Source organism: Pygoscelis adeliae, unplaced genomic scaffold, assembly GCF_000699105.1.
Source record: "Pygoscelis adeliae isolate BGI_AS28 unplaced genomic scaffold, ASM69910v1 Scaffold358, whole genome shotgun sequence".
NCBI classification, from domain to species: Eukaryota; Metazoa; Chordata; class Aves; order Sphenisciformes; family Spheniscidae; genus Pygoscelis; species Pygoscelis adeliae.
The window spans coordinates 3,385,124-3,408,361 of NW_008825429.1; the positions used below are offsets into that span (position 1 = coordinate 3,385,124).

Consider the following 23,238-nt stretch of genomic DNA (forward strand, 5'->3'; position numbering starts at 1 on the left):
AGCCTAAAAATATCTGGCCAATAAATTAAAAAAAAAAGCATCAAAGCAAACAGTTACTGAGCAAAGAGAGAGAAAAATCCCACATCAGAAATGGAGGGAGTTTTACCTAAGCTATTCATGTTAGATAGTTAGGAGCTTACAGTGTGTTTGGTATTTAATATTTCTCCCTTGAACTACTTTTGCAGTATCCGTGCCCTACATAAGCTGACTAATACTGCAGTATAGTATCTGCAGTGCTCTTCATCTGCATCTTAGAAATTTAAAATCTGGTGTTCTCTGACAGCACAGAAAGGGTGTAGAAAGCAAACGTTTTCCCTAGATGTCCAGTACTTGAATTTTTAACTGGACTAACTGGAGGACTGGAAGGACCATTTGTTCTGTCCCATAGCCAAGCCTTTGTGAGAAGGAAAGAGCAAAATCTTTAACAATGGGAATCCAAAAGCTTTAATTTTTTCAAGGGGGGAGGGGAGTTGAGACTTGCACCAGAATTAGAGGGACCTCATTCTCAAGAATCTAGCTGAAGACTGGAGGGACAGGTTAGCTAGGGTGGTAGGAAGTGTTTCAAGGGAATGTAACTGGCAAACAAGCCCCTACTTTGGGACAAATTAACTTTAAAAGTGAATTAGTTAAATTGTATCAGATCCCCGTGTGGATCCTCCTGCTCAGAAGTAAAATTGACCATAATTTTTTTTTTTTAATTAATCTTAATTCTCAGAGTGTACACACAAACTTAATGCACTTTAAATAATAGATCTTATTTCAGCTTTGGTTGTGTGATGGATTTGATTTTGTGTCCCGTCCTCCGCTGCCTGCAAGTATTTCCAGGATAGACAAAACCTCAGTTTTGTCTGTCTGTCTACTTTAATCCATTGAATTGTTTCAATTTCATTTACAGTGTGTATTTTCACACTGTTGAAGCATTGGAAGTGATTTGGAATCCTAATGTGACTTTAATTAAAGCCAGCTCATTGGTGTAGCAAGCAACAACAACATTAGGTAGAATCATAGAATCATTTAGGTTGGAAAGATCAAGTCCAACTGTTAACCTAACACTGAAATGCCAAAAGTCACTGTTGGAGCCATACTCTTGCTGCTGTTAAGTGAAGTGGCAAAGTGGTAGAGGCTAAACAGGGGGCTGGCTGGGTGTGCTGCTTTGAACAGGCTAAACTTTATCGATGTGGGGTAAGTCCAGATACACATGAGACACTGTCCTTTAGACAGGGTGTTTCTAGGGGTATAGAAATACTTAGGGTCACGTAGCATGTTTGTACCTAAGGCCGAAGCTGCCCATATCCATTATGCACTACCAAGGTGTACATTTTACACCAGTCGATATTATAAAACAAAGACATGCTTAGAGTTATAACATTTGGGAATATAATAAGGTCAGCTACGCTCACAGGGTTGTTTTTCCTTTTCGCAGGTGCTGCCCCATTATCAGCTCCAGCATTTTCCTTAGTCTTTCCTCTCCTAAAGACTGTTATGACTGAGACACCTCATGACAGTGAAGACAAGGAGGAGTTTCTGGTCAAGATTCTGCAGATCCTTACAGTCCATGCTCAGCTGAGATCATCAGCAAACGGCCAGGCTTTGCTGGTGGATGAGGTAAGTGAGAGCTGTGGGGATCAGATGACCTCCTTCAGCAGTTGTTCAGATGAGGCATGGGATAAAACAGCTAATGTGTAAACTGGACAAAGCAGATTAATTCTACAAATTAAAGTTAACAATGTAAGATTGTTTTCTGTCACAGGTTTTGGTTACCTGTCCAGCCCTAAGTGTTGACTGTGATTTTTATAAAGTGTCATACACAGGTAAGGTACTTTGGAGTCACAAGACATAAGGCTTTTTCTCCTCCCTCCGCCTTTTCTCCCCCCAACCTTTCAGAATGGCCCAGAATTGCTGCCCCGGAGGGACATGCTGGTTCTGCTGACCCGGGTGATAGGAACGGGTTCTCCACGGTTACAGGTGAGTCCTCGGTTTCATAATCACAGTCAGGATTCTGCCTAAGTTTCATCATCGTCTAACTGAGGGAAATACACCCAGCTGGTTTAAGTCTCTGAGGCTGGTGGCTGATACATTACCAATTTTCTCCTATGCTTATGGTATTCTTCTTGGGATAAAATGCCTTTATCTTTTTTCCTGTGGGTTTTATTGCACCAAACGTATTCTTCAGTTTTCCACAGGTCACATTTTATTCCTTTTCTAAGGCCTTGCTCTGGCAAAGAAGTTTAGTCGTTGCTCCCCTGAGTAACCAGCAGTAAACTTCGTTCTAAGGGATGAGATGGCAGAATGGTGAAAAATAACAAAAAGGCAAATGGTTGGATGAACTCATGAGTTCTCGTTTTTGTCACAAACCTTTGTCATTGTTCTTTGAGAATTTCTTCTCTTGTGATAGCAGTCAGCCCCCACCCTGCTTTGGCCAAATGCACAGAAGCAGAAGGCAGCGGTGGAATCTCTAATACTTCTTCACGGCATTTTAGGTTTTGGCTTCCAATGCACTGACCACCCTGTGCACAAGCAGCAGCGGGGAGGATGGCTGTGCCTATGCAGAACAGGAGGAGATTGATGTGTTACTTCATGCCCTGCAATCTCCATGCATGAATGTTCGAGATGCAGCTCTCAGGGTAGGTGGGAATCATTCAGGGTCACACTGAATTCCTTAATTTTTTGGGTGGTGAATCTTCTCCAACAGTGATGAAGAGAGGCTTCAGCTGTGATGCTATTCTTTGGGTAGTGTGTCTGCAGGAGGAGGCACTAACTACTGAACAGTAATGCTCTAAGTAATGCTCTTTGTGCTAGATTTATCTTGCAAAAAGGAGTACTCTGGGTCTATCCGCACCTTTCTTTTGTTAAAACAGGTGTAATTATGACAACTTAACACCTTCTATTTACAACTGCATAGAGCTTAGTCTTAAAGAGAGAAGCTGTCAAAAAATTCCCGTGTCTGTATTGGGCCCGTTGTTTTTGGAAAGCTTCAGGCTTAGTCACTTCTCAGAACATAAAAAAGAAAGAAAAAAAACAAGGGTGCTTGGTTTTCTTTGCCATGAAACAAATTTCAGCTTAGCTCACCTGAGCTGGCTTCTCTGTGCTTAGAAGCAGACAAGACTGTAGTCACCAGAGCACAACCTAGTGCCTAGTTGCCTCTCTGCAACCTGCCTATGGAGCACTGCTATTGAGTTTCACCATCTCACCTGTTAGCAACAGGAAGTCCTTGATCTGCACGGGCAGTGTACTGCACAAGCAAACATGAATTTTGATACTTCCAACCTCCGAGAGCTTGACTTGGCAAAGGTTCTAAGTGTTTTAAAGCATCTGTTTCTAAAATCAGATCCTTGCACTGATTATCCTGTAAACTAATTCAGGGACTGATGGAGCTACAAATGGTTCTACCAACCCCAGACAGCGATGAAAAGAATGGACTGAATCTGTTGCGTCGCCTTTGGGTTGTAAAATTTGATGTGGAAGATGAGATTCAGAAGTTGGCAGAGAGGTAAGAGTTCTTCCTGGCTGATTGGATTGTAAGGGGACCTCTCTTCTGCTCACCTTGTGGAGCTCTGCTGGCAGGGGCTTTGCCTCCCACAGGTGGAGGGCAGCTTTAGGTCGCCCTTATATTGCATACAGCAGTGGCTTCTCTTGCTGAAGGGTGATCAGTCACCTCTTTGTGTGTGCTGCAGGTTGTGGGAGTCCATGGGTCTGGAGCTGCAGCCTGACCTCTGTTCTCTGCTGATCAAAGATGTCATCTACCATGAGGAGGCAGTGCGACAAGCAGGTGCTGAAGCTCTTTCCAGAGCTGTAGCTCAGTATCGAAACCAAGCAGCAGAGGTCATGAATAAACTTACAGAGATTTACCAGGAGAAGCTCTATGTAAGTACAAGATCTTGTCCTAAGGGGTTGACAGGCACAAGCTTGTCCTTTATTTTATATTTTTTATTAATCACTTTTCCTTTTGTCTGTCTTGAGGATGTGCATGAAGCCTACTGTTGCTGTGTTTGAGCTTATCAGACTTTAATGTCTTGAGCCTCAAGTTATCAGCCAGTAATGGCACCATTGTACAGGTGGAAGATATGCCTCAGGTGATACAGGAAGACTGTAACAGAGCAGCGTCAGTCTAAGTTGTTTTGGGCCTAAGCTAGCTCTCTGCTTGGTTTTTTTACCATGCTCTTCTGCTAGTGGTATCATACCTCTATGCAGTATTATAAAATGGCATTGCAGGTGCGGCTGACAGTATTCTCTGCGTGTGTGTCCTTGGAAAAGGCATTCTGATGAAATTTTTTCTTCCAGAGGCCACCTCCAGTTTTGGATGCTTTGGGACGAGTGATATCTGAATCACCGCCTGACCAGTGGGAAGCAAGGTACAGTCATCTTCAGATTGATCTCATCACTTCCTGTGCATCCAAATGAGATGTTCTAGATTTTTATTTAGAAGTTCAGGCAGTGGAGAAATAAGGGAACGTTAAAGGAACAAAATATGTGCAGTGGTATCGACTCGCTGGTTTCATGCGTCCTTCTGGTAGAGAATATTTGTGCCCCTCAAGCAGGCTGGGCAGGCCAAACTGAAACGCTCTCAGTTCCATCAAAATATTGGATGCTATCTTCTCCACATCCTGCTGATAAGAACAGAGTCTTTCCCTCCCAGACTGTCTGATTTTTGTCTTATCTTACTGTAGTCCCACCTCTGTATGGGCAATTGATTGTTTCAAGAGCAGCAGTGCAAGCCTTAATGATCTGGACAAATTCCAGTTTGGATAATTACTTTTTGTCTACTTGTATGTCCTATACAGGTTTAATTGGAGATCATCTTGTTCGCTACCTGGCTTAAGCTAATCTGTTCATTAGTACTGATGTACCTTGTTGTAAAGCTGCTGTATTTCAGCAGTAGAGGAAATGATCCTGATGTCTGTCTTTGTTGGCCCAAGTATCTGTAATGCTTAATCGGGATAAAAGTCATTATATGGCTGAAAGGTTGTCCTTTTAGGAACCTGCAGCATGGAGCTATGTAATGAAATGCACGTAGGTTGGAGCTCTGAAGCTCTTCGGTTTTGTAATGGTTCTCTCTCAATTTCTATAATGTATTACTGATAGCAAATGTGAACCTCAAGCAAATTCTGTAAAAAGTTAGTAAGCTCACAAGCTCACCATCTTTACAGGTGTGGCATAGCTTTGGCCCTCAACAAGCTCTCACAGCATCTGGACAGTTCTCAGGTGAAGCCCCTCTTCCAGTTTTTTGTACCGGATGCCCTGAATGATCGCAGTCCTGAAGTCAGGAAGTGCATGTTAGATGCAGCTCTTTCAACGCTCAACACTCACGGCAAAGTAAGTCTGAACGTTTCTCTCTCTAGTAGTGGAAAAAGATGGAATGAAAATGTAGATACTGTGTTGGAGCCCATAGTTTGGTTTGGTGGTTTTTTAAAATGTTTTGTATTTCTTAGAGGTTGCTGTTACTTGTAACAGCTGAAAACTTTCATGTAGGAGGAATTTTTGTGTGTTTGGAGTCGTTCTGTTAGTGACTAGTGTTGACTAAGTGCAGTTCTTCCCTGTCATTGCTATAAAAAAGAAATAGCTCTGAATCAACTGGAGTTAAAATGGTATAAAACTAGAGTAATAAAAGTAAAATCAGACCACAGATCTTTTAATCCTGGGAAGGTGAGAATTCCTTTTCAGGCCTCATGCAAAGCAAAACATGAAAGCTTGCTGATCATTGGCTTAATTAAACTGAAAAGAACTGAAGTCATTCAGAGAATTGAGAACCATCCTCCTTCTCACTGCTAGCCCTTCCCCAGCAGTGTTAGATGGGGGAGGTGTGCAGGGTGTAAACTGCTCAGCTTCTGATTTTCTCATATGTGCCAGTCACCTCTTCTGGACAGCCCTCTGCATTCCTGTTAAGCCCAAGACAACTGGAGTATTTTCATATTACTCATTCTTTCCTTCCGTTTCTTAGAAAAGCCATGTGAAGTTTGTTTTATGTTTCTGTTCTCCCTTTGCAAATGGAGCAAGCAAAAGAGCAGGCACTGATGTTTAGGCCAGCAGTCTTGCCTAGTAGCTTGCATTGCTTCTGGCAGAACATCATGCTGGCAGGTTTGGGGGATCTAATTTTTAAGAGCTAACTTCTCTAGCAGGAAATATTTGTTGCCTGTTGGGATAGCACAAGGTTTTATGTGATGTGACGCATTAAATGAACTGTAAATACAGTGCGATTGTTCAGTTGTTTGGCTCAGAGAAGAACAAACAAGTCCACTGAGCATAGCAAATCTCATTGAGTGGACTCTAGTGGCAAGTTCTGTGGTTTTGTTTTTCAGGACAATGTTAACTCTCTCTTGCCAGTGTTTGAAGAATTCCTGAAAAATGCTCCTAATGATGCCAGTTATGATGCTGTCAGGCAGAGCGTGGTCATTCTGATGGGTTCACTGGCAAAACATCTGGACAAGAGTGACCCTAAAGTGAAACCAATTGTTGGCAAACTGATAGCAGCCTTGTCCACACCATCTCAGCAGGTAGGTGCCTTCCTGGAGGAATTCTCAGGTTCCACGCAGAGGCAGGTTAACATTATGATACTTCTAGGGATGTCAGAGAGATGAAAAAAATGGCTCTGGTGACAGAAAGCTGTCATTGTGGGTGCAGTCTATGGGGAAGTTACATTGGTGATGACTATTTTGTGATCTGATAGCTAGTGGATTGTTTTACAGGTTCAGGAGTCAGTGGCAAGCTGTTTACCACCTCTGGTGCCTGCAATTAAGGAGGATGCAGGAGGAATGATACAGAAGCTAATGCAGCTGCTTTTAGAGTCTGATAAGTATGCTGAGCGCAAAGGCGCGGCTTATGGGCTGGCAGGCCTGGTGAAAGGCCTTGGCATCCTCTCTCTCAAGCAGCAGGAGATGATGACCACACTGACCGATGCTATCCAGGACAAGAAGAACTTCCGTCGGCGTGAGGGTAAGGGACAAAAGCTTTTCCCTCCCAAATACTTCAAATTTCTCTTGCATCTACTACTACTGTGGTCAGATCAAATGATACCTGAACCCTGTGCTTGGTTTATCTACATTTATTTTACTAAAGTTTGCAGAGAAAGAAATGGAGAGTGTCTGTCATGAGGCCAGTGATTGTGTCTAGTGTGCTAAAATTGCTCTTTGCATTGCGGTGGAGGAAGGGTTTCTGGTCCTAGACAACATGCTTGTGCCCCTCCCTCCCGTTTTCAAAGGCAGGTGTTGCTAGGTGGGCTCCTGCTTCCTGAGCAGGAAGAGAGCTGTACATATTCCACTCCAGCTGGTCCAGAGGGGCTCTCACAGCCTACTTGCTCCTTTTGCTGCTGGATGTTTCCTGTCCTTATTTCTGCTTACCTAAGCTAGGACTTGGAGGACTGTTACATGTTTTTAATGTTACTGGGCTTCTTGTCCTTTCCGGGACTAAAAATCCCCACTACAGCACTAGCCACAAGTGCAAGAAGGCAAGAGACTTTCAGCTGTAAGATTTGAGTGCTTTTGGAGAAAATCTACAGATACTTGGCAAATCGTATCTTCTCTTTCCATCCCCTTTAAATGAAGTTGTATCTTCCTCTGACTGTCCTTTTTGTTTCTTTAGGGGCTCTATTTGCCTTCGAGATGCTCTGCAGCATGCTTGGAAAGCTCTTCGAGCCCTATGTGGTTCATGTGCTACCTCACTTGCTGCTTTGTTTTGGAGATGGGAACCAGTACGTGCGAGAGGTAAGATGCTTTAAATTTCTGAGAACAGAGTGTTAAGAGAAAACCGAAATGGAATGGATATGAATACTGTCTGTAACTAGGCAAACTGAGAAGGTGGATCTGTCCCTTGAGATACCACTAATACAATCTGATCGTCTTAATAACTGAAAGCATCTTATTTCATTGGCCATTAATTGAGAGCTACTTGGCTAGCTGCATCATTGTACTTAGACACTATTTTACGTGAAGGCTTTGTTCCCATTGAGTCTCTGAGGAAGGAGAAAACATGCGTTGTGACACAGCTTGTAAATATTCTCTTCTCCATGGAGGCTGCAGATGACTGTGCCAAGGCCGTGATGAGCAACTTGAGTACTCACGGAGTGAAGCTGGTTTTGCCATCACTCCTCGCAGCACTAGAAGAGGAATCTTGGAGAACCAAAGCTGGTATGGACCAATATCTGACTGACATGGTTGAGAGTAACCCACGATTCCCCTTGTTTATTCCTTCATCCCTACAGATGGCCGTGATAGTTCACTGTCTCATAAGGGATTGTGGAACTTACAGCTTTTGAGACACAAATGAGTTCCCTGACACATTTGAGCAACTTTTTTCCCCCAGCAGATTCAAGGGACACTTTTTAGCCCTTATCTCTCTAGAAGTACTCCAGAAGATGGAAGTTTCCTCCCCTCTTCTTTTCCCTGGTACAAAAAAAAAAAAAGTTTTTAGTGTCTTTAAGTGGCATAGAGTGGCTTAATGCATTTCAGCCATTCTGTGTGTTCTCCGGCGGGTAGATTTGAGTTTGAGGTAAATGTGATCATCTTCTCATATCTCTTCTTAATGCTCTGTATTTTTTTGTTTTCTTTTTTTTCTTTTTCTTTCTTCTTGTGTACTTCATGCACAGGATCAGTGGAACTGCTGGGGGCTATGGCGTACTGTGCTCCCAAACAGCTCTCTTCCTGCTTACCCAATATTGTGCCAAAACTTACTGAAGTGCTCACAGATTCTCATGTGAAGGTGCAGAATGCAGGTCAGCAAGCTCTCAGGCAGATTGGGTCTGTCATCAGGAATCCAGAGATCCTGGGTAAGAACTGTCTGCATCTCTAATGTCCTGACATGGCCATGGTTTATAATAGCAAGGTCTGCTATAACAGCAGCTGTCTGCTTCAAGACTTTTTGCATGCTCCTGTCCATTTTGTCAGCTAATGTTAACAGGATTTCCTCTGTCCCTGTGCTGCTAGTTGCTTTAGGAGGGTCTAAAACATCCCCCGAGAGAACACCACCTCACCCTGACATGCGTTTTTGTTTTATGTACAAATAAAGTCTTTTTTCTTCTTTTCAAAAATGTTCAGCAATCGCTCCAGTTCTGTTGGATGCTCTCACTGACCCCTCCAGGAAGACCCAGAAGTGTCTGCAGACTCTACTGGATACCAAATTTGTCCATTTCATTGATGCGCCATCCTTAGCACTGATCATGCCAATTGTTCAGAGAGCTTTTCAAGATCGTTCCACAGACACCAGGAAAATGGCTGCCCAGATCATTGGGAACATGTACTCCCTGACTGATCAGAAGGTACGGTGCTGAAAAAGCTCTCTAACCGTGTGCTGTATTTACTGTGTAGGCGGAAACAGAGCAAGCACTAGAATTTATTTGGTTTTGGGATTTTGCTGTTAAGGTAGACAATATTAGAATCCACGCAGCTTCTTTAATTAAATGTATGTAAATGAACAGATAATGGCCATAAAGACAGTGAAAATTCTCAGGTGCTTAAGACTGTCAGCTTTGTACTTTGGGCATCTAGTTATTGCCAGATTTATCCCTGCAAAAAGGTCTTGTAATTTTTACCATATGTCGTGGTATATGGACACCATGTAAGAAATGCCTTAAACAAACAAGCAAAACCAGTACCAGTGAAACACAGATCAGCTGCTTACAAATGGATCCAGGATTTGTTTGAAAAGTATTTGTAGAACCTCACTGTAGGCTAAAGATCTGTGTTTAATTTTTGTGCTGATAATCTCTACCTTTAAACCATGTGTAAATGTTAAGAGTGTTGGATTTTCCTTAAATACTAAGTGCTGGGTTGTGAGTGAGCATCAAAAAGGTTTTGAGTGATCTGCACAGAACTAGTGTTGTTTCTTGGACTTGCAGAACAGTTCATTGTGCTTATTTGCAGGATTGTGAAAGCAACTGATTAAAACTCTCAGGATGTTAAGGATGATTGCTAATAGTAAGGGGCTGAATGCCCTTTACATGAAGGTGACTTATGTTTCTTTCTCATTTTGAATCTAGTTCTTACTCTTTGGGCTCTTTGTTTCAGGATCTGGCTCCTTACCTGCCCAGTGTGACTCCTGGACTGAAGGCATCTCTGTTGGATCCTGTACCTGAAGTAAGTCTTCTGCACAAATACAGTTTGTCTTTCAGTGCATTAGGTTAGACTTTGTCATAATCTTCTGTAGACCTGCAATCAGTCTGACACATCTGTCTTAGTAACTTTGACTGGATATTTTGCAAATCTCTGTTCCTCTTGTCTGTTAGGTGCGTACAGTGTCTGCAAAGGCACTGGGAGCCATGGTGAAGGGTATGGGAGAATCATGCTTTGAGGATTTGTTGCCATGGCTGATGGAGACATTGACATACGAGCAGAGCTCAGTGGATCGATCTGGTGCTGCTCAAGGTGGGGACAACTGTGCCTGAATACTGAGTTCAGACTTTCTCCTATTAAATCAGATTAGCTTGTTCTTTCTTGTGTTCATCAGCTCTGTTCCCTGCTTTTTTTCCCAGGTCTGGCTGAAGTTATGGCTGGTTTGGGGGTAGAAAAGCTGGAGAAACTTATGCCAGAGATTGTAGCTACTGCCAGTAAAGTGGATATTGCTCCACATGTACGAGATGGTTATATCATGATGTTCAACTACCTGCCAATTACCTTTGGAGACAAGTTCACTCCCTATGTTGGTCCCATCATTCCTTGTATCCTTAAGGTATGTAGCAGAGGCCTGAAGACTTTTACTTATTGGAGAATAAAAAGAAGCCTCCAGAGTAGTTTAAGCATCATTTCCAGTAACTGAGACATGCAGAGACTTGTCCAGCATTGCTGGACTATATAAAATATAAAAGAATTGAAATTATAAATTATTTCTTCTTCCAAGTTATTTGCTTACTGTCTTTTGTTTGTACTCACTAGTAATTTCTTGAAATCACCTTTGTGCATTCACAACTCTATAGTTCATTTATTTTTCACGGCTGAGAGAGAAAACACTGTTTTGTTTTCCTCCTGTTGGTCTTGTATATTGTGCTGAAAAAAACCCCAGTTTTCACAGACACTTTTCTGTCCCTGTTCAGGCACTGGCAGACGAGAATGAGTTTGTGCGGGACACTGCCCTGCGCGCTGGCCAGAGAATCATAAGTATGTATGCTGAGACTGCCATTGCACTTCTCCTGCCACAGCTTGAGGATGGCCTCTTTGATGACTTGTGGAGGATAAGGTAAGGGATAACCATCTTATTGACAGACATTTCTTTTCCATGGTTGAAAAACTTGTGTGATTTAGACTCTTATGTTGCTGCTCAAGCAAATGCAGAGGTCTCCTGGGAAGTAAAAGCAACTGTCTCTTTTTGCTTGTTGATTTGAATATGGTGCCTTATAGCACCGAGTCTGAGAAGCCCTGCCAGCCGTGGATCAGGTTTCCTGGTACCTGCAAAGCATTCCTACTAGATTATTAATTCTGGTAGTGACTCTGAAAAGCACTTCCAAGGCAGTTGATGTGGCAATATTTAGCCCTCAAATATTGGTTTTCATTTTTCAAAATGCTGAGTAAGTTCTTGTTCTCCTGTGTATGGAAATGTGCAGTGGAGTGCTCACAGCTAATAGCAATTGCTCAAAAATTAGTTGTACTAAAAGGCTTGTGTCAACTGAGTGCTGATGAGTGCACTTATCCCAGGTAAATGTCTTTTGGGTTGAAACAGATACTGGCAATGTCTTGTTCCTTTCTAGAGCCCAGGCTATTCCCTGATTCATTGCTTTGATACGGGAAGTCTCTCAGCCCCTTCCAGTTTGGAATTCATTCCTTCCCTTTCTCTTTAGCATGCTTTTTCTCAGTCATGTAGGCAGACTGATCTTACATATCAGCCCATGCAGCGTTTCAGTGCTGACCTAGCTCTTTGCCTTGCAAATTGCTCACATCTGTATTTGACATACTGTCATATTTGGACAGGTACCACCTGAATACCCTGTTTGTAACACTTGACATGCTTCTGTTGCCAGGTTTAGCTCAGTTCAGCTCCTTGGAGATCTTCTATTCCATATCTCGGGAGTCACTGGAAAAATGACCACAGAAACTGCCTCAGAGGATGACAACTTTGGAACAGCCCAGTCAAACAAGGTAAAGCTGTTCTTGTCTGTTGTGCCTTTTTTGTTTTGTTTTGTTTTGTTTTGTTTAAATCAGCATGGAAAGCCTGCTAGAAAGATGTATTGAATAATCACGTATTTTCTCCTTTTTATAAGTTTCGGGACTGGATAATACAATTTTGTTTCTGTTTCTTTTCAGGCTATTATTAATGCTCTTGGTGTGGAGAGGAGGAACAGGGTGCTAGCAGGGCTGTACATGGGCCGCTCTGACACCCAGCTGGTAGTGCGTCAAGCCTCCTTACATGTCTGGAAGATTGTAGTCTCAAACACTCCTCGCACGCTGCGTGAAATTTTGCCAACCCTCTTTGGGCTTCTGCTGAAATTCTTGGCCAGTACTTGTGCAGATAAGCGAACGGTGAGAAATTGAATAATGCCTTCCTGTTACTGCAGGTGACCATATAAACTAATTCCTGAAGAACACAGGATAATTCTTTTCTATAAGTCACTCCAAAGCTGTCATTAATTTAACTCTTCTGGGCATGAGTATGTCTGAGTTCTCTCTTTGCTGAAGGCAACTGTGATGACAGGAAAACTAGTTTTCTATGGTTACTTATAATAGTAGTGTTTCCCTACCTACTACTCTGTCTGTAATGTGAACAGTAGCTTATGGTCAAAAGTTAACATCTGCTCACAGTTTGCCTTCTTAAGTTTTATAAAATGGGAAAATAGTTAATGAATAAATTTTTGGGGACAGGTTGCAGCACGGACATTAGGAGACCTTGTCCGAAAGTTAGGAGAGAAGATCCTTCCTGAAATCATTCCTATTCTGGAAGATGGACTGAGGTCAGACAAGAGTGATGAGAGGCAAGGAGTCTGCATTGGGTTGAGTGAGATAATGAAATCTACCAGCAGGGATGCGGTAAGTTACGTGTGGAAGGTGAAATCCCCAGTTCCCTAGATATTTATGTTATGATGCAGGTATTGCAGTTGAGACAGAACAATACAGCTAGTGCTGGACTTGTTTTATGGACTGAATTCAGGGCTTGTAACTAACATGAGTTGCTGTTCAGGCAAATGTATGCATTTGTATCTGTTGGTAAATTTAAAACATTGCACAGTTCTGACTTTTATGAGATATAATAATAGAAATCATCCACTAGGTAGCCTTAGAGCACTGCAAATATTTGTGTTGATTAATCCTGGTTTTCTTCCAACGTATTTCAAGCAAACAGCAATTTAGTTCCAGTTGTGCAAATTCTGCGTTCTTAGCTACTTTACTGAGATGCATGTCTGTTATGCTTTAGATATTCTGTAATTTCATCTCTACATCTTTAGGTACTGCTTTTCTCTGAGTCCCTAGTTCCTACAGTGAGAAAAGCGCTGTGTGACCCTCTGGAAGAAGTCCGCGAGGCTGCAGCCAAAACATTTGAACAGTTGCACTCAACAATTGGGCATCAAGCTCTTGAAGATATCCTGCCATTTTTGCTGAAGCAGCTGGTAAGCGTTGCTCAACTTTAGTCAACAACTTGATTAATGATGTTGTGGGACAGGTTTTGAATAATTAGCTTAAAGGAGAAGCAGGATTGTAGTGGCAGACCTTCCAGGGAATGGCAGCTCTATTTTGTCTCCTCCATGGAGTCATCCTAGGCATCGGTAGGGAAGGTCTTGTGGCTAAAGCACAGGCCTAAGAATTGCTACATCTGTCTCTGCTAGGGACTTGCCATCATCACCTGCTTAGGTTGTTTGGCCTCCATTCCTGATACGGAAAATCTTTCTGATGTGACAGAAGAGCTTGGTTTGGGTTTTTGCTATGTAATATGAGAGCATTTTTGGATGGAAGGACTTGTGTGTTGGTTTTATGATCACATGGTAAATTGTCACTTGAAATAGGGTTTAGCTTGGTGTGTCACAAATCATCTCTCAGGTTTGTAACTTTCTCTCTCCCTGTAGGATAATGAAGAGACCTCTGACTTTGCTGTGGATGGTCTTAAACAAGTTATGGCTGTCAAGAGCCGTGTGGTGCTGCCTTATTTGGTGCCAAAGGTACAACTGGAAACAAATTTTAAACTTCAGAACTGTGCTTTTTCCTCTGCTTGCTGCCAGTTTTCTTTGGACTGATATGCCAAAAGGAAGAGCCTAGTTTGAAATTTTCTTCTGATTTTATGCTCAATACATTGTCATTTGGGTTGTGATGCATTTATACTTAGAAATTTTTCATGTTGTAGATGAGATTCCTTCTGAAAAAACTTTATGCTTGTCTTATTTTTTTGTTTGTTTTTTTTTAGCTGACTACTCCCCCTGTGAACACCCGTGTGCTAGCTTTCCTCTCATCAGTGGCAGGGGACGCTCTGACACGACACTTGAGCGTCATCCTGCCTGCTATGATGTCTGCGCTGAAAGAGAAGCTGGGGACCAGTGAAGAGCAATTGGCAAGTAGCACGGCTCAGCTCTTTTTTATGACAGGTTGCCTGAAGGTAGAGCTTTGGGTTTACTTCCCAGCACAGAATCTGTGTTCTCTGTGTTCACAGATTGCATGTTTTAATTCAGTCCATTAGCTTCTTCAGGATGAGTCTTTTTGTCTGGTGGCATATTGTGAGTCGAAAAACGTATGCTTTCCAGATCTATTTGTATCTATATAAAAGTCTCTTTGGCCTGGAACAAGATACAGTTCTCAGTTTACTTATTCTTGGAGAAGTGCCAGAGTGTCTAGTTAACTTTGTATTTATTCTTGGTATAGAAGACTGAGAGATTAAAGGGCTGAAGGGAGGAAATCTCCTATTTTGCCTGCAGCACTCCTTCTGTACTGCTTCCCGAAACATCCAGTATTTGGACTCCAGAGAACATCCTGGAGTTGTGACTGCGAATAGACATGTAGACAAGTTAGTGAATTAGGAATGGGAGTGTCAGAGTCCTGTTGTCTGTGTGCTGTAGGTGCCCATTAGCTCAGCTTCTAACCCCAAGTCTGCCTGGAGATCTCTAATGTACCCACAGACGTGCTTGTAATTAGTATTATGATGCACAGAATTCAACTACCTAAATAAAAAAAAATGTTATTTGACAAGACCTACAGTCTCTGAGGGGGTGAGTAAGATGGGGAGACTGAGCTACTCTAATTTTTGTAAATTAGCCCTTCTACAGCTGGAGAGCGACCTGTGCAGCAGTCAGTTCAGCAGAGTTTGGTCTCTTGTTAAATTTTGAGAGCTGGTTATATACCTATCTCTGCTCCAGGACTGAATTGAGCCTTTAATGGTGATGTGACCAGCTATTCAATGAGAAACGAATAGCAAGTGGAATATGTTGTAGTATTTCTCTAAGACATAATGCTGTGGATAACATGGGGAAACCTGGGGCTAAATCTGGCTTTGTTCTATTTGAGAATTAACATAAAGTTAATTTGGACTCTTTAGGAGATGGCAAACTGCCAGTCTGTAATCCTGTCTGTGGAAGATGACGCTGGACAAAGAATTATAACTGAAGATTTACTAGAAGCTACCCGCAGCCCTGAGCTGGGAATGAGACAGGCAGCAGCTGTCATTCTGAATATCTACTGCTCGAAGACAAAAGCAGACTATACTGGTCATCTCAAGAGCTTGGTTTCAGGCTTGATACGTCTATTTAATGATACCAACCCTGTAGTTCTGAATGAAAGCTGGGATGCGCTTAATTCCATCACCAAGGTGAGAGGCAGCTTAAAAAGGTTGCAGTGGTATGCCTGGCAAGGAGAAAATGGGGATAGCTGGTAAAATACTGCCTAAATTGAACCTTCTGTTTTGATTGTAAACTACATTTACATTTGCAAATGCTGCAAAGATTTGAGAGTTGTAAGATGAGCTTTGACTTCAGCTTTGTGAGCGAGGAGGCGGGAAACAGGTCTTCTCTTGACACACCTGAGAAGAATTCACAAAGAATAGCTGGTTGCCATGTTGCCTCATCTTTGTCTTACCCTTCTCTCCTGCAGAAATTAGATGCTGGGAACCAGCTTGCTCTCATTGAGGACCTGCACAAGGATATCCGGATTGTAGGGAATGAGGCCAAAGGCGAGCATGTACCAGGATTCTGTATTCCTAAGAAGGTAAAGGATCAGAATGAGTGTGGATTCATCACAGCCACAATACCCCACCTTTTGGGGGAACTGATTGATATGACTTTACAGCTATTAAAAACAGTGACTATTGGGACATTCCAAACCTGTGTCTTGGAGAGACTTTTTGTAGGTTACTGCTGCTCTTGAGTTACCCTACAGAAGACTCCTCTTGTAGCAAGATCTTTGACAATTCTGTTATGCATGTAAGTCATGGTCGCTGGCTGCTTTTTGTGGGGGAGTAAAGCTGGACTTCTGTGCCAAATTTCCCTGGTTTAAAAATTCCCTGAGCCGCCGCCACCACTTTTCTCATAGCAACTGGCTTAGTAAGGCATAGATGCATGAAATCAAACCAAATAAAAGTAGCTCTGTAAATGTGGAAGCAGGCAGCTGAAGGTCAACAGGAAATTGAGAGAAACTCTCCAAGTTTGTGCATCTGGTGTATAACGAGCAAAAATAAGATACATATTTTTTGCATCTTAGCTTCTAAGCTTTCTTATCCGATTTTCGTGACAGGGAGTGACTTCCATACTCCTGGTGCTGCGGGAAGGTGTTTTAACTGGTAATCCAGAGCAGAAGGAGGAGGCAGCGAAGGCCTTAGGGCTGGTTATTAAGCTGACTTCTGCTGAAGCTCTTAAACCATCTGTGGTGAGCATTACTGGGCCACTTATTCGGATCTTGGGAGATCGATTCAGCTGGAATGTCAAGGTGGCTCTGCTTGAAACATTAAGCCTTCTTTTAGCTAAGGTAAGATTCACAGTAATTGACTGTGCTTTGTGAACATTTTCCATGGTAACCTTCAGAAATACCTGTTGCTGTTCATGTAAATACAGTTAGGATGTCTGCTCGTGTGGATTTGATATTTAGGAATGGCACTGTAACTGGATGGTATTCTTCCAGCAGCTTCTGGCCTACCAAAAAAGCCCCCAATGCTTGAATCACTGGGCTTCTTAGAAACATTGGTAAATGCTGATCCCACTTTCAAGTGTTTAAAAACTATCATGTAATTAACCTCTCCTGTGTCCACCATTTTTATGAATTGTTAAGTGCAAAGATGACCATATTTGAACTGAGCTGAGCTTTTATTTAGTGCTCTCTATACAGAAGGCTGTTCATGATAGTGTAAAATTTTTCAGCAACGTTACCCTTGTATTTCAGTATGCAGAAAATAAGATTAGGTTTGAAAAGGTTAAGTTTTGTGGTAAAGTATTGTTTCATGTTTTTCCTATTTTAGTAGTGTGTTAGATCTGAGTAAGAGCTATTTGTGATAACTAACTGCTATAGAAGAGGTCATGCTGTTTTCAGGCTTTGACTTCCAGCCACTGTTTCAGACTTGACTGCACCACTTTCCCTTCTTCCATCTCTGGTATAGGTTGAGATTGCCCTGAAACCGTTTTTGCCCCAGTTGCAAACAACCTTCACCAAAGCTCTACAAGACTCAAACCGTGCTGTTCGCCTTAAAGCTGCTGATGCTCTCGGGAAACTCATTGTCATCCATGTAAAAGTGGATCCTCTCTTTACGGAGCTACTGAATGGAATTCGTTCCAGTGATGACTCTGCCATCAGGTAAGCCGTAGGTGATATCTCAGACCTTCCTGCTTATTACGGATGAAATAAAAGGGCTAGGACAAACGAACAAAACTATTACAGCTATTTGTGTAGAATTTTTTTTTCTCCCCTTAATTCTGAGAGTAAGATTTATGTATTAGTGAAAGCAGTTGACTGTTAATCAAGGGTTCTAAAACAACGAATGTGGATGATAGCTTCCTGGGTCAGAAGCTAAGCTGTGACAGTCTATAAGGGGAAGCACTGCTTGGTATCTGCCCAGTTCTCTCTCCCGCACACCCCGCCAGCAACCCACTGCAGCCCACTTTCAGATACAAGACTGCAGCAATTATCAGTCTGACCTGAAGTAATGCAGCTGTTCTTGTATCCTAAGTGCACAGATCCCTAAGACATTAACTTCCTGATTTGAGAATTTTTTTAATGTTTGAATAATCAGAAAATATTTATGTTATAAAAGACAGACACAAGTACACAAACGTGGAAGTATTCTCTAGCATGGAGTTTTCAGCAGCGCAGAGAGAGTATCAGTCTCCTAAACTGTGAGGCATATTACTGTAATTGCTGTGTAAGAAACTGTTACAGGTATCCAGAGCTGAATTTCTTCTTTAGGGTGAGGGGAGAGGCAATGCCTGACTGTACGTTGTGATCACTTCTAGGGACACAATGCTGCAAGCTCTACGGTTTGTAACACGAGGAGCTGGTGCAAAAGTTGATGCTGCAATTAGGAAGAATATCAGCACAGTGCTTCTAGGGATGCTGGGACACGATGAGGTACTGCTTCAGCCAGCTGCAAAGGATCCCTGCTGTAGACCGTCTTATTCTTAAATTTTTCTAACAAGTATTTTCTAAAATAACTTCCAGGAGAAATTACTAATGATAGAGTGGAAAGAAACTTATATAAAGAAGCATGTGATTGGGTATTACTCACTAAACTGAATATGGTCCGTAAAATCAATCTCGTTGGAGCCTTGTAGTGTGTTAGTGGAGAGTCAGGTGCAAGAATTACAGATCCCTAGCCAATCACTGGTAACTCTGAAAATCTGTGAGTTTAATGTTTCCTTAGCAACTGTATATGTGGGTTTGACCTGAAGCTCCTCACCAACATGTCTGAGGCAGCTCTGAAGTCAGATTTGCTTTTTATCTTGGAGAAAACCTGCAGTACCTTCACTATATGCCCATACGTGTGTTTGTAGGCTCTCAGGTGGGGTTTATCGTTTAGGGTGAGAAATCTTTCCAATAATGGCAGATTTTTCTCCAACGAACAAGAAGCTCTCCAAGTTTAATACAGGGTCGTCTTTATATGGCAGATAGCAACAGTTTCATCTGTGAGATTAAAATGAATCATCTAGCAATTTCTTCCTTATGTTTTAATCTGTGCAACATAGACATGCAACTGTTGGCATGCTAGAAATAGAAGAATTGAAAAATTCCCACTGGATAGTAAGTTTCAGGGTGCAGAGGAGTAGTGATGGGATGGTCACATAAGCAAACCAAAACAACAAAAGCCTGAAGTTTTAAATTAAAAGTAGTATGAGTTTATCACAGAGATAAGCTCGCCTAGAGACGTCTAGAAGTAATGCTTACTTTCTAGACTGTGAATCTGAACTTAACTCTTAATACGCCTTTTAAAACATTCACTTTCATCTTTATGACTTTTCCATTTAACAAATAAGAATTTATATAAGGTCTGTAATTCTTCAGTCTCTCCTAGCTTTTTTGGCTGTGGGTTTGGCTTTAAGTTCCATTATGTACAAGAAACCTTGTGACAGAAGGTTAGGTAGTAGGAGTGAAATACTACTACTACTATTTATTTCCTCCTTCTCTTTTTATTTCATATCATCTTCTGTCACTTGCTCGTCTTGCTCCTTATCTCTGATGTATATTGAGCTCAACCGGTGTTACTCTTCCCTTCCTTTCCTCGTTAGGATGCCACCCGCATGGCCTCAGCTGGCTGCTTAGCAGAACTGTGTGCATTTCTGTCAGAAGAGGAGCTCAGTACTGTTCTCCACCAGCACTTGCTGGGTAAGTGAAGCTGTTTACTGTGACTGGAACTGAATCTGAAAAGCAGGGGAAGATACCTTCTTGGCCCTTGGTTCGGGAAAACTTTGTGACTAATTATTTGGGTTCCTCCTCTTTATCTTAAACCTGAATCTCTACCCTAGATTTGACTGTAATTTTCTTTGCTCGTGGCTGTTCGTTTGAACACCCTGGTACATAGCTGAGCACAGGGTGGTGCTTGTAATTTGGGGTTACCAATCCTTTTTTCCTGGATTTGTTTTCAGATGAGTTGATGGAAGTACCAGCATGGCTGAGGAATTGCTAGTGCTAACACACAGAGTATGGGAGGTGACAGGATGTTCAGGCAGGGTGGATGGGAGGGGCCATTCCACCTTTTTTTGATGACACTGTGATCTTAGATTGGCTTAGGCTAATTGCAGACCACATCACATCTGATGGTTTCAGATGCTTTTGGAGAATTAACTAATTTGCCTCTAAGTTAGACAAAGGCATGAGTTTTGTAGGAACTCATAGTGGTTGGGAGTGCTGTGGGATTACTCTCCTCTATGGAATTAAAAAGGGAATCTGTTAGCTGGTTTCAAATTACAGATGACTTTTGTAATTTTATTAGAGGGTCAAAGCTTGTGTAATTCCGATGCCAAGCTCCTTCAAGCACTGTGATACGGGCCTGGCTACATGTGACTGACACCATCAGAAATAACTGGGTTGAACAATACGGAGTCACTTGTTTGTGTCTGGTTTCCACATCTGCCCAGGTGTTCCTGTCTGGTAGAGGTAGTGTGTTTTAGCGCTGTTTGTATGGCTTTTTGGGAGGAGTGGAGGAAGCAAGGGCATTGTTTTAGATGCTGCTTATTTCATTTTATGGAAGCGCATTGACAAACCGACAAAAGCTTTCTTAGATGAGGAGGAATGGATAGGGGGAGCCTTGCTATTGTTCTGTTCTTTCATTTGCAGCAGATGTCTCCGGCATTGACTGGATGGTGAGACACGGACGAAGCCTGGCTCTCTCCGTGGCTGTAAATGTTGCTCCTAGCAGGCTGTGTTCCCCCAAATACAACAGCAGCGTTCAGGAGATGATCCTCAGCAATGCCACTGCTGATAGGGTAAGTGCTACATGAGAGTGGGCGACTTCTGTTGCAAGCGCTTGTTGGGACTAGTTTTAAAAGGTATGCAGGTTCTTTATGTCACCAAACAGAACAAAAATCCCCAAGTGCAATCTGAAGATTCTCCCTTGACTAGATGCACTTTTATCGTAAATTACACAACTGTTCTGATTCTTTGAGTTCTGATCTCTGTGGAGATGAAGATTAAATAATCTTCAACTGCAGAGTAGCTTTCATTGGGAGTAAATTACGCTTCTGTTTCCCTATTAAAGTTCTTATTCACGGGCCAGGTTTACAAGAAGTGCAACTATTTCATTTTAGGAGGAAGATTTTAAATCTAGGGTTGAATGAATAATTTGGTGTAGAGAACTTGGGGGCTCTGTGGGGCCTGCCACCTTGTTCCATGTGGCTCATAGTCAAACGTAAGATTTTTTCATCCTATTACCCAATAACATTAACCCAATGTTTTCCTGTTTTGCATGCTACAGTTTTTTGAAAGATCTGTTTAGCCTTCCACAGAAGCTCACCAGTCCATGACACCATGAGCCTAGTTGTAAAGGCTGTTGAACACTGCTGTAATAATACCAATTTTTGTCTTTATGTTGAAGATTCCTATTGCAGTTAGTGGCATCAGAGGGATGGGCTTTCTTATGAAATACCACATGGAAGGAGGAGGGAACCTGCCTCCAAAACTTTCCAACCTCTTTATAAAGGTAAGACTTTTTATGAGAACTACCTGGCGTGGTTCTCCTGTGATCTGAATCTCTGTTTGAGCTAACTCATGGGTGGTTTTCTCTATCAAAATCCTGTATGGTAACCCAGAATGAAAACTGAAAAGCTTGGTTGCCTTATCTTGGGAAGCTCTAAATCCCCTGATGCTTGGCCATCTAGGTATGTCTTTGTGGCAAAGTACAGAATAACTGTATCGGACTGCTTTGCAGTTGTGAATACGATAGCGCTATCTCTGCTGTAATATGGAAATTTGACTTTTGATCTTTCTGTGGTAAACTTCAGTTTTGATTCTTATGAATTATTTTTTCCTTTGCAGTAACAAACAGCTGGCAGAGAAGAGTGGGGGGAAGTTATCAGTTTTTTTAAGGAAAGATAGAGGAAGATAGAGTGAGAGGGGTGGTGCTGGAGCAGGAGAGCAGCTTCTTGTTTTGTCTGTCATCTTTACTGTAATTAAAATGTGTTCCATTTTAAGGTTTTACATCTCTTTTCAATTTACTTGAAAAACTACAAAACATGCAAGTTGACATGATGCAGGCCATCATTCTTCAGAGTTTTTGTTTGAAATCCTACATTCATGTATTAATTTGTATCATAGTATTGTATTAAAATATAAAATAAGTATCACAGTTGTCACAATACCTTTATCACAGTGTTAATAATGCAGTTCACATTTAGATGTTAGCTTTCACGTTTTCAATGTGTTGAGATTAAATAAAAAATACAAAGCTCTATTTATGAAATCCACTGTTGAAATGCACTTTTTACTCCAACCAGAGATTGACTTGGCTGTTGCTGCTGTATTGAGTGTATTTTACAGAGGTGCTGACACTATCAGCTTTTGCTGCACTTAGTGGTCATTGTCATTTCCTGAGACAGTTGAGAGAAACTTGTGACCCTGTTGTCAACCACATTTTTAGAAGTTTTCTTTTAAAAAGGTGTCTTGTTTTCAAGGTTTGATCTTATCTTACTGTTACATAGTTTAGTCAAACTGGTTGGTACCAAGTTTGTCTCTTGTGTACCTGACAGTTGAAAACTGTTCGCTTTTCTTGTTATAGTTTAAAATACTTAAATTAAAAAAAAATATAAACTACTGCTTTAAATGCCTGTCCTTAGTGTATTTGAATTTAAGTCCATCTTTGTCTCTTTCAGTGTCTCCAGAACTCATCCAGTGACATAAAGTTAGTTGCAGAAAAGATGATCTGGTGGGCAAATAAAAACCATGTTCCCTCACTGGATCCTCAGACAATTAAACCAATTCTCAAAGCACTTCTGGACAACACAAAGGACAAAAACACCAGCGTAAGAGCCTACAGCGACCAAGCTATTGTCAATCTTCTGAAGATGAGAGCGGGTGAAGAAGTGCTTGAGGTACGAGACAGAAGAAAATGTAACCATTGGTGGAAGGCTGTGTCACATTGCTCTGCGTATGGCTAGGTGTTGTGCCTGGAGCCTCAGAATGTGCTGGCAGTCTCTTATGAAATAGATGGAGTGGGACACTTCTATTTGCATTTAAGCCTTCATCAGTATTCTCATGCTAAGCCTTGAAGAAATAAGCAATACTGGTACTGTACAACCTTACAGTGTAGTATTAATAAAGTATTTAACATACCTTCCACGTTTAACATATTAGCCTTGCTTTCAAAATGCCTTAAGCCTTTACCGTGCTGTAGTTACCGTAGCTAGGGCTGCTAGTTTATTGCTTTTGTCACTTGTAT

At 41.8% G+C, this 23,238-nt stretch overlaps 1 protein-coding gene across 1 annotated transcript in view; it reads left to right on the forward strand.

Moving 5' to 3' along the window:
* Positions 1-23,238, forward strand: part of GCN1L1 (GCN1 general control of amino-acid synthesis 1-like 1 (yeast)) — a 42,265-nt gene that overhangs the window by 18,038 nt on the left and 989 nt on the right. Inside the window, exons 26-57 of the mRNA XM_009330875.1 lie at positions 1,424-1,605; positions 1,885-1,965; positions 2,481-2,624; positions 3,363-3,490; positions 3,675-3,864; positions 4,282-4,352; positions 5,148-5,313; positions 6,297-6,491; positions 6,684-6,930; positions 7,576-7,697; positions 8,006-8,120; positions 8,579-8,758; positions 9,027-9,247; positions 9,996-10,064; positions 10,214-10,352; positions 10,460-10,656; positions 11,018-11,160; positions 11,939-12,056; positions 12,222-12,437; positions 12,777-12,941; positions 13,358-13,519; positions 13,973-14,065; positions 14,308-14,451; positions 15,430-15,699; positions 15,981-16,094; positions 16,620-16,850; positions 17,476-17,669; positions 18,326-18,440; positions 19,595-19,691; positions 20,643-20,791; positions 21,400-21,504; positions 22,673-22,891. Of these exons, the coding sequence (XP_009329150.1) occupies positions 1,424-1,605; positions 1,885-1,965; positions 2,481-2,624; positions 3,363-3,490; positions 3,675-3,864; positions 4,282-4,352; positions 5,148-5,313; positions 6,297-6,491; positions 6,684-6,930; positions 7,576-7,697; positions 8,006-8,120; positions 8,579-8,758; positions 9,027-9,247; positions 9,996-10,064; positions 10,214-10,352; positions 10,460-10,656; positions 11,018-11,160; positions 11,939-12,056; positions 12,222-12,437; positions 12,777-12,941; positions 13,358-13,519; positions 13,973-14,065; positions 14,308-14,451; positions 15,430-15,699; positions 15,981-16,094; positions 16,620-16,850; positions 17,476-17,669; positions 18,326-18,440; positions 19,595-19,691; positions 20,643-20,791; positions 21,400-21,504; positions 22,673-22,891 (4,982 nt within the window). The remainder of the gene's footprint in view (positions 1-1,423; positions 1,606-1,884; positions 1,966-2,480; positions 2,625-3,362; positions 3,491-3,674; positions 3,865-4,281; positions 4,353-5,147; positions 5,314-6,296; positions 6,492-6,683; positions 6,931-7,575; positions 7,698-8,005; positions 8,121-8,578; positions 8,759-9,026; positions 9,248-9,995; positions 10,065-10,213; positions 10,353-10,459; positions 10,657-11,017; positions 11,161-11,938; positions 12,057-12,221; positions 12,438-12,776; positions 12,942-13,357; positions 13,520-13,972; positions 14,066-14,307; positions 14,452-15,429; positions 15,700-15,980; positions 16,095-16,619; positions 16,851-17,475; positions 17,670-18,325; positions 18,441-19,594; positions 19,692-20,642; positions 20,792-21,399; positions 21,505-22,672; positions 22,892-23,238) is intronic.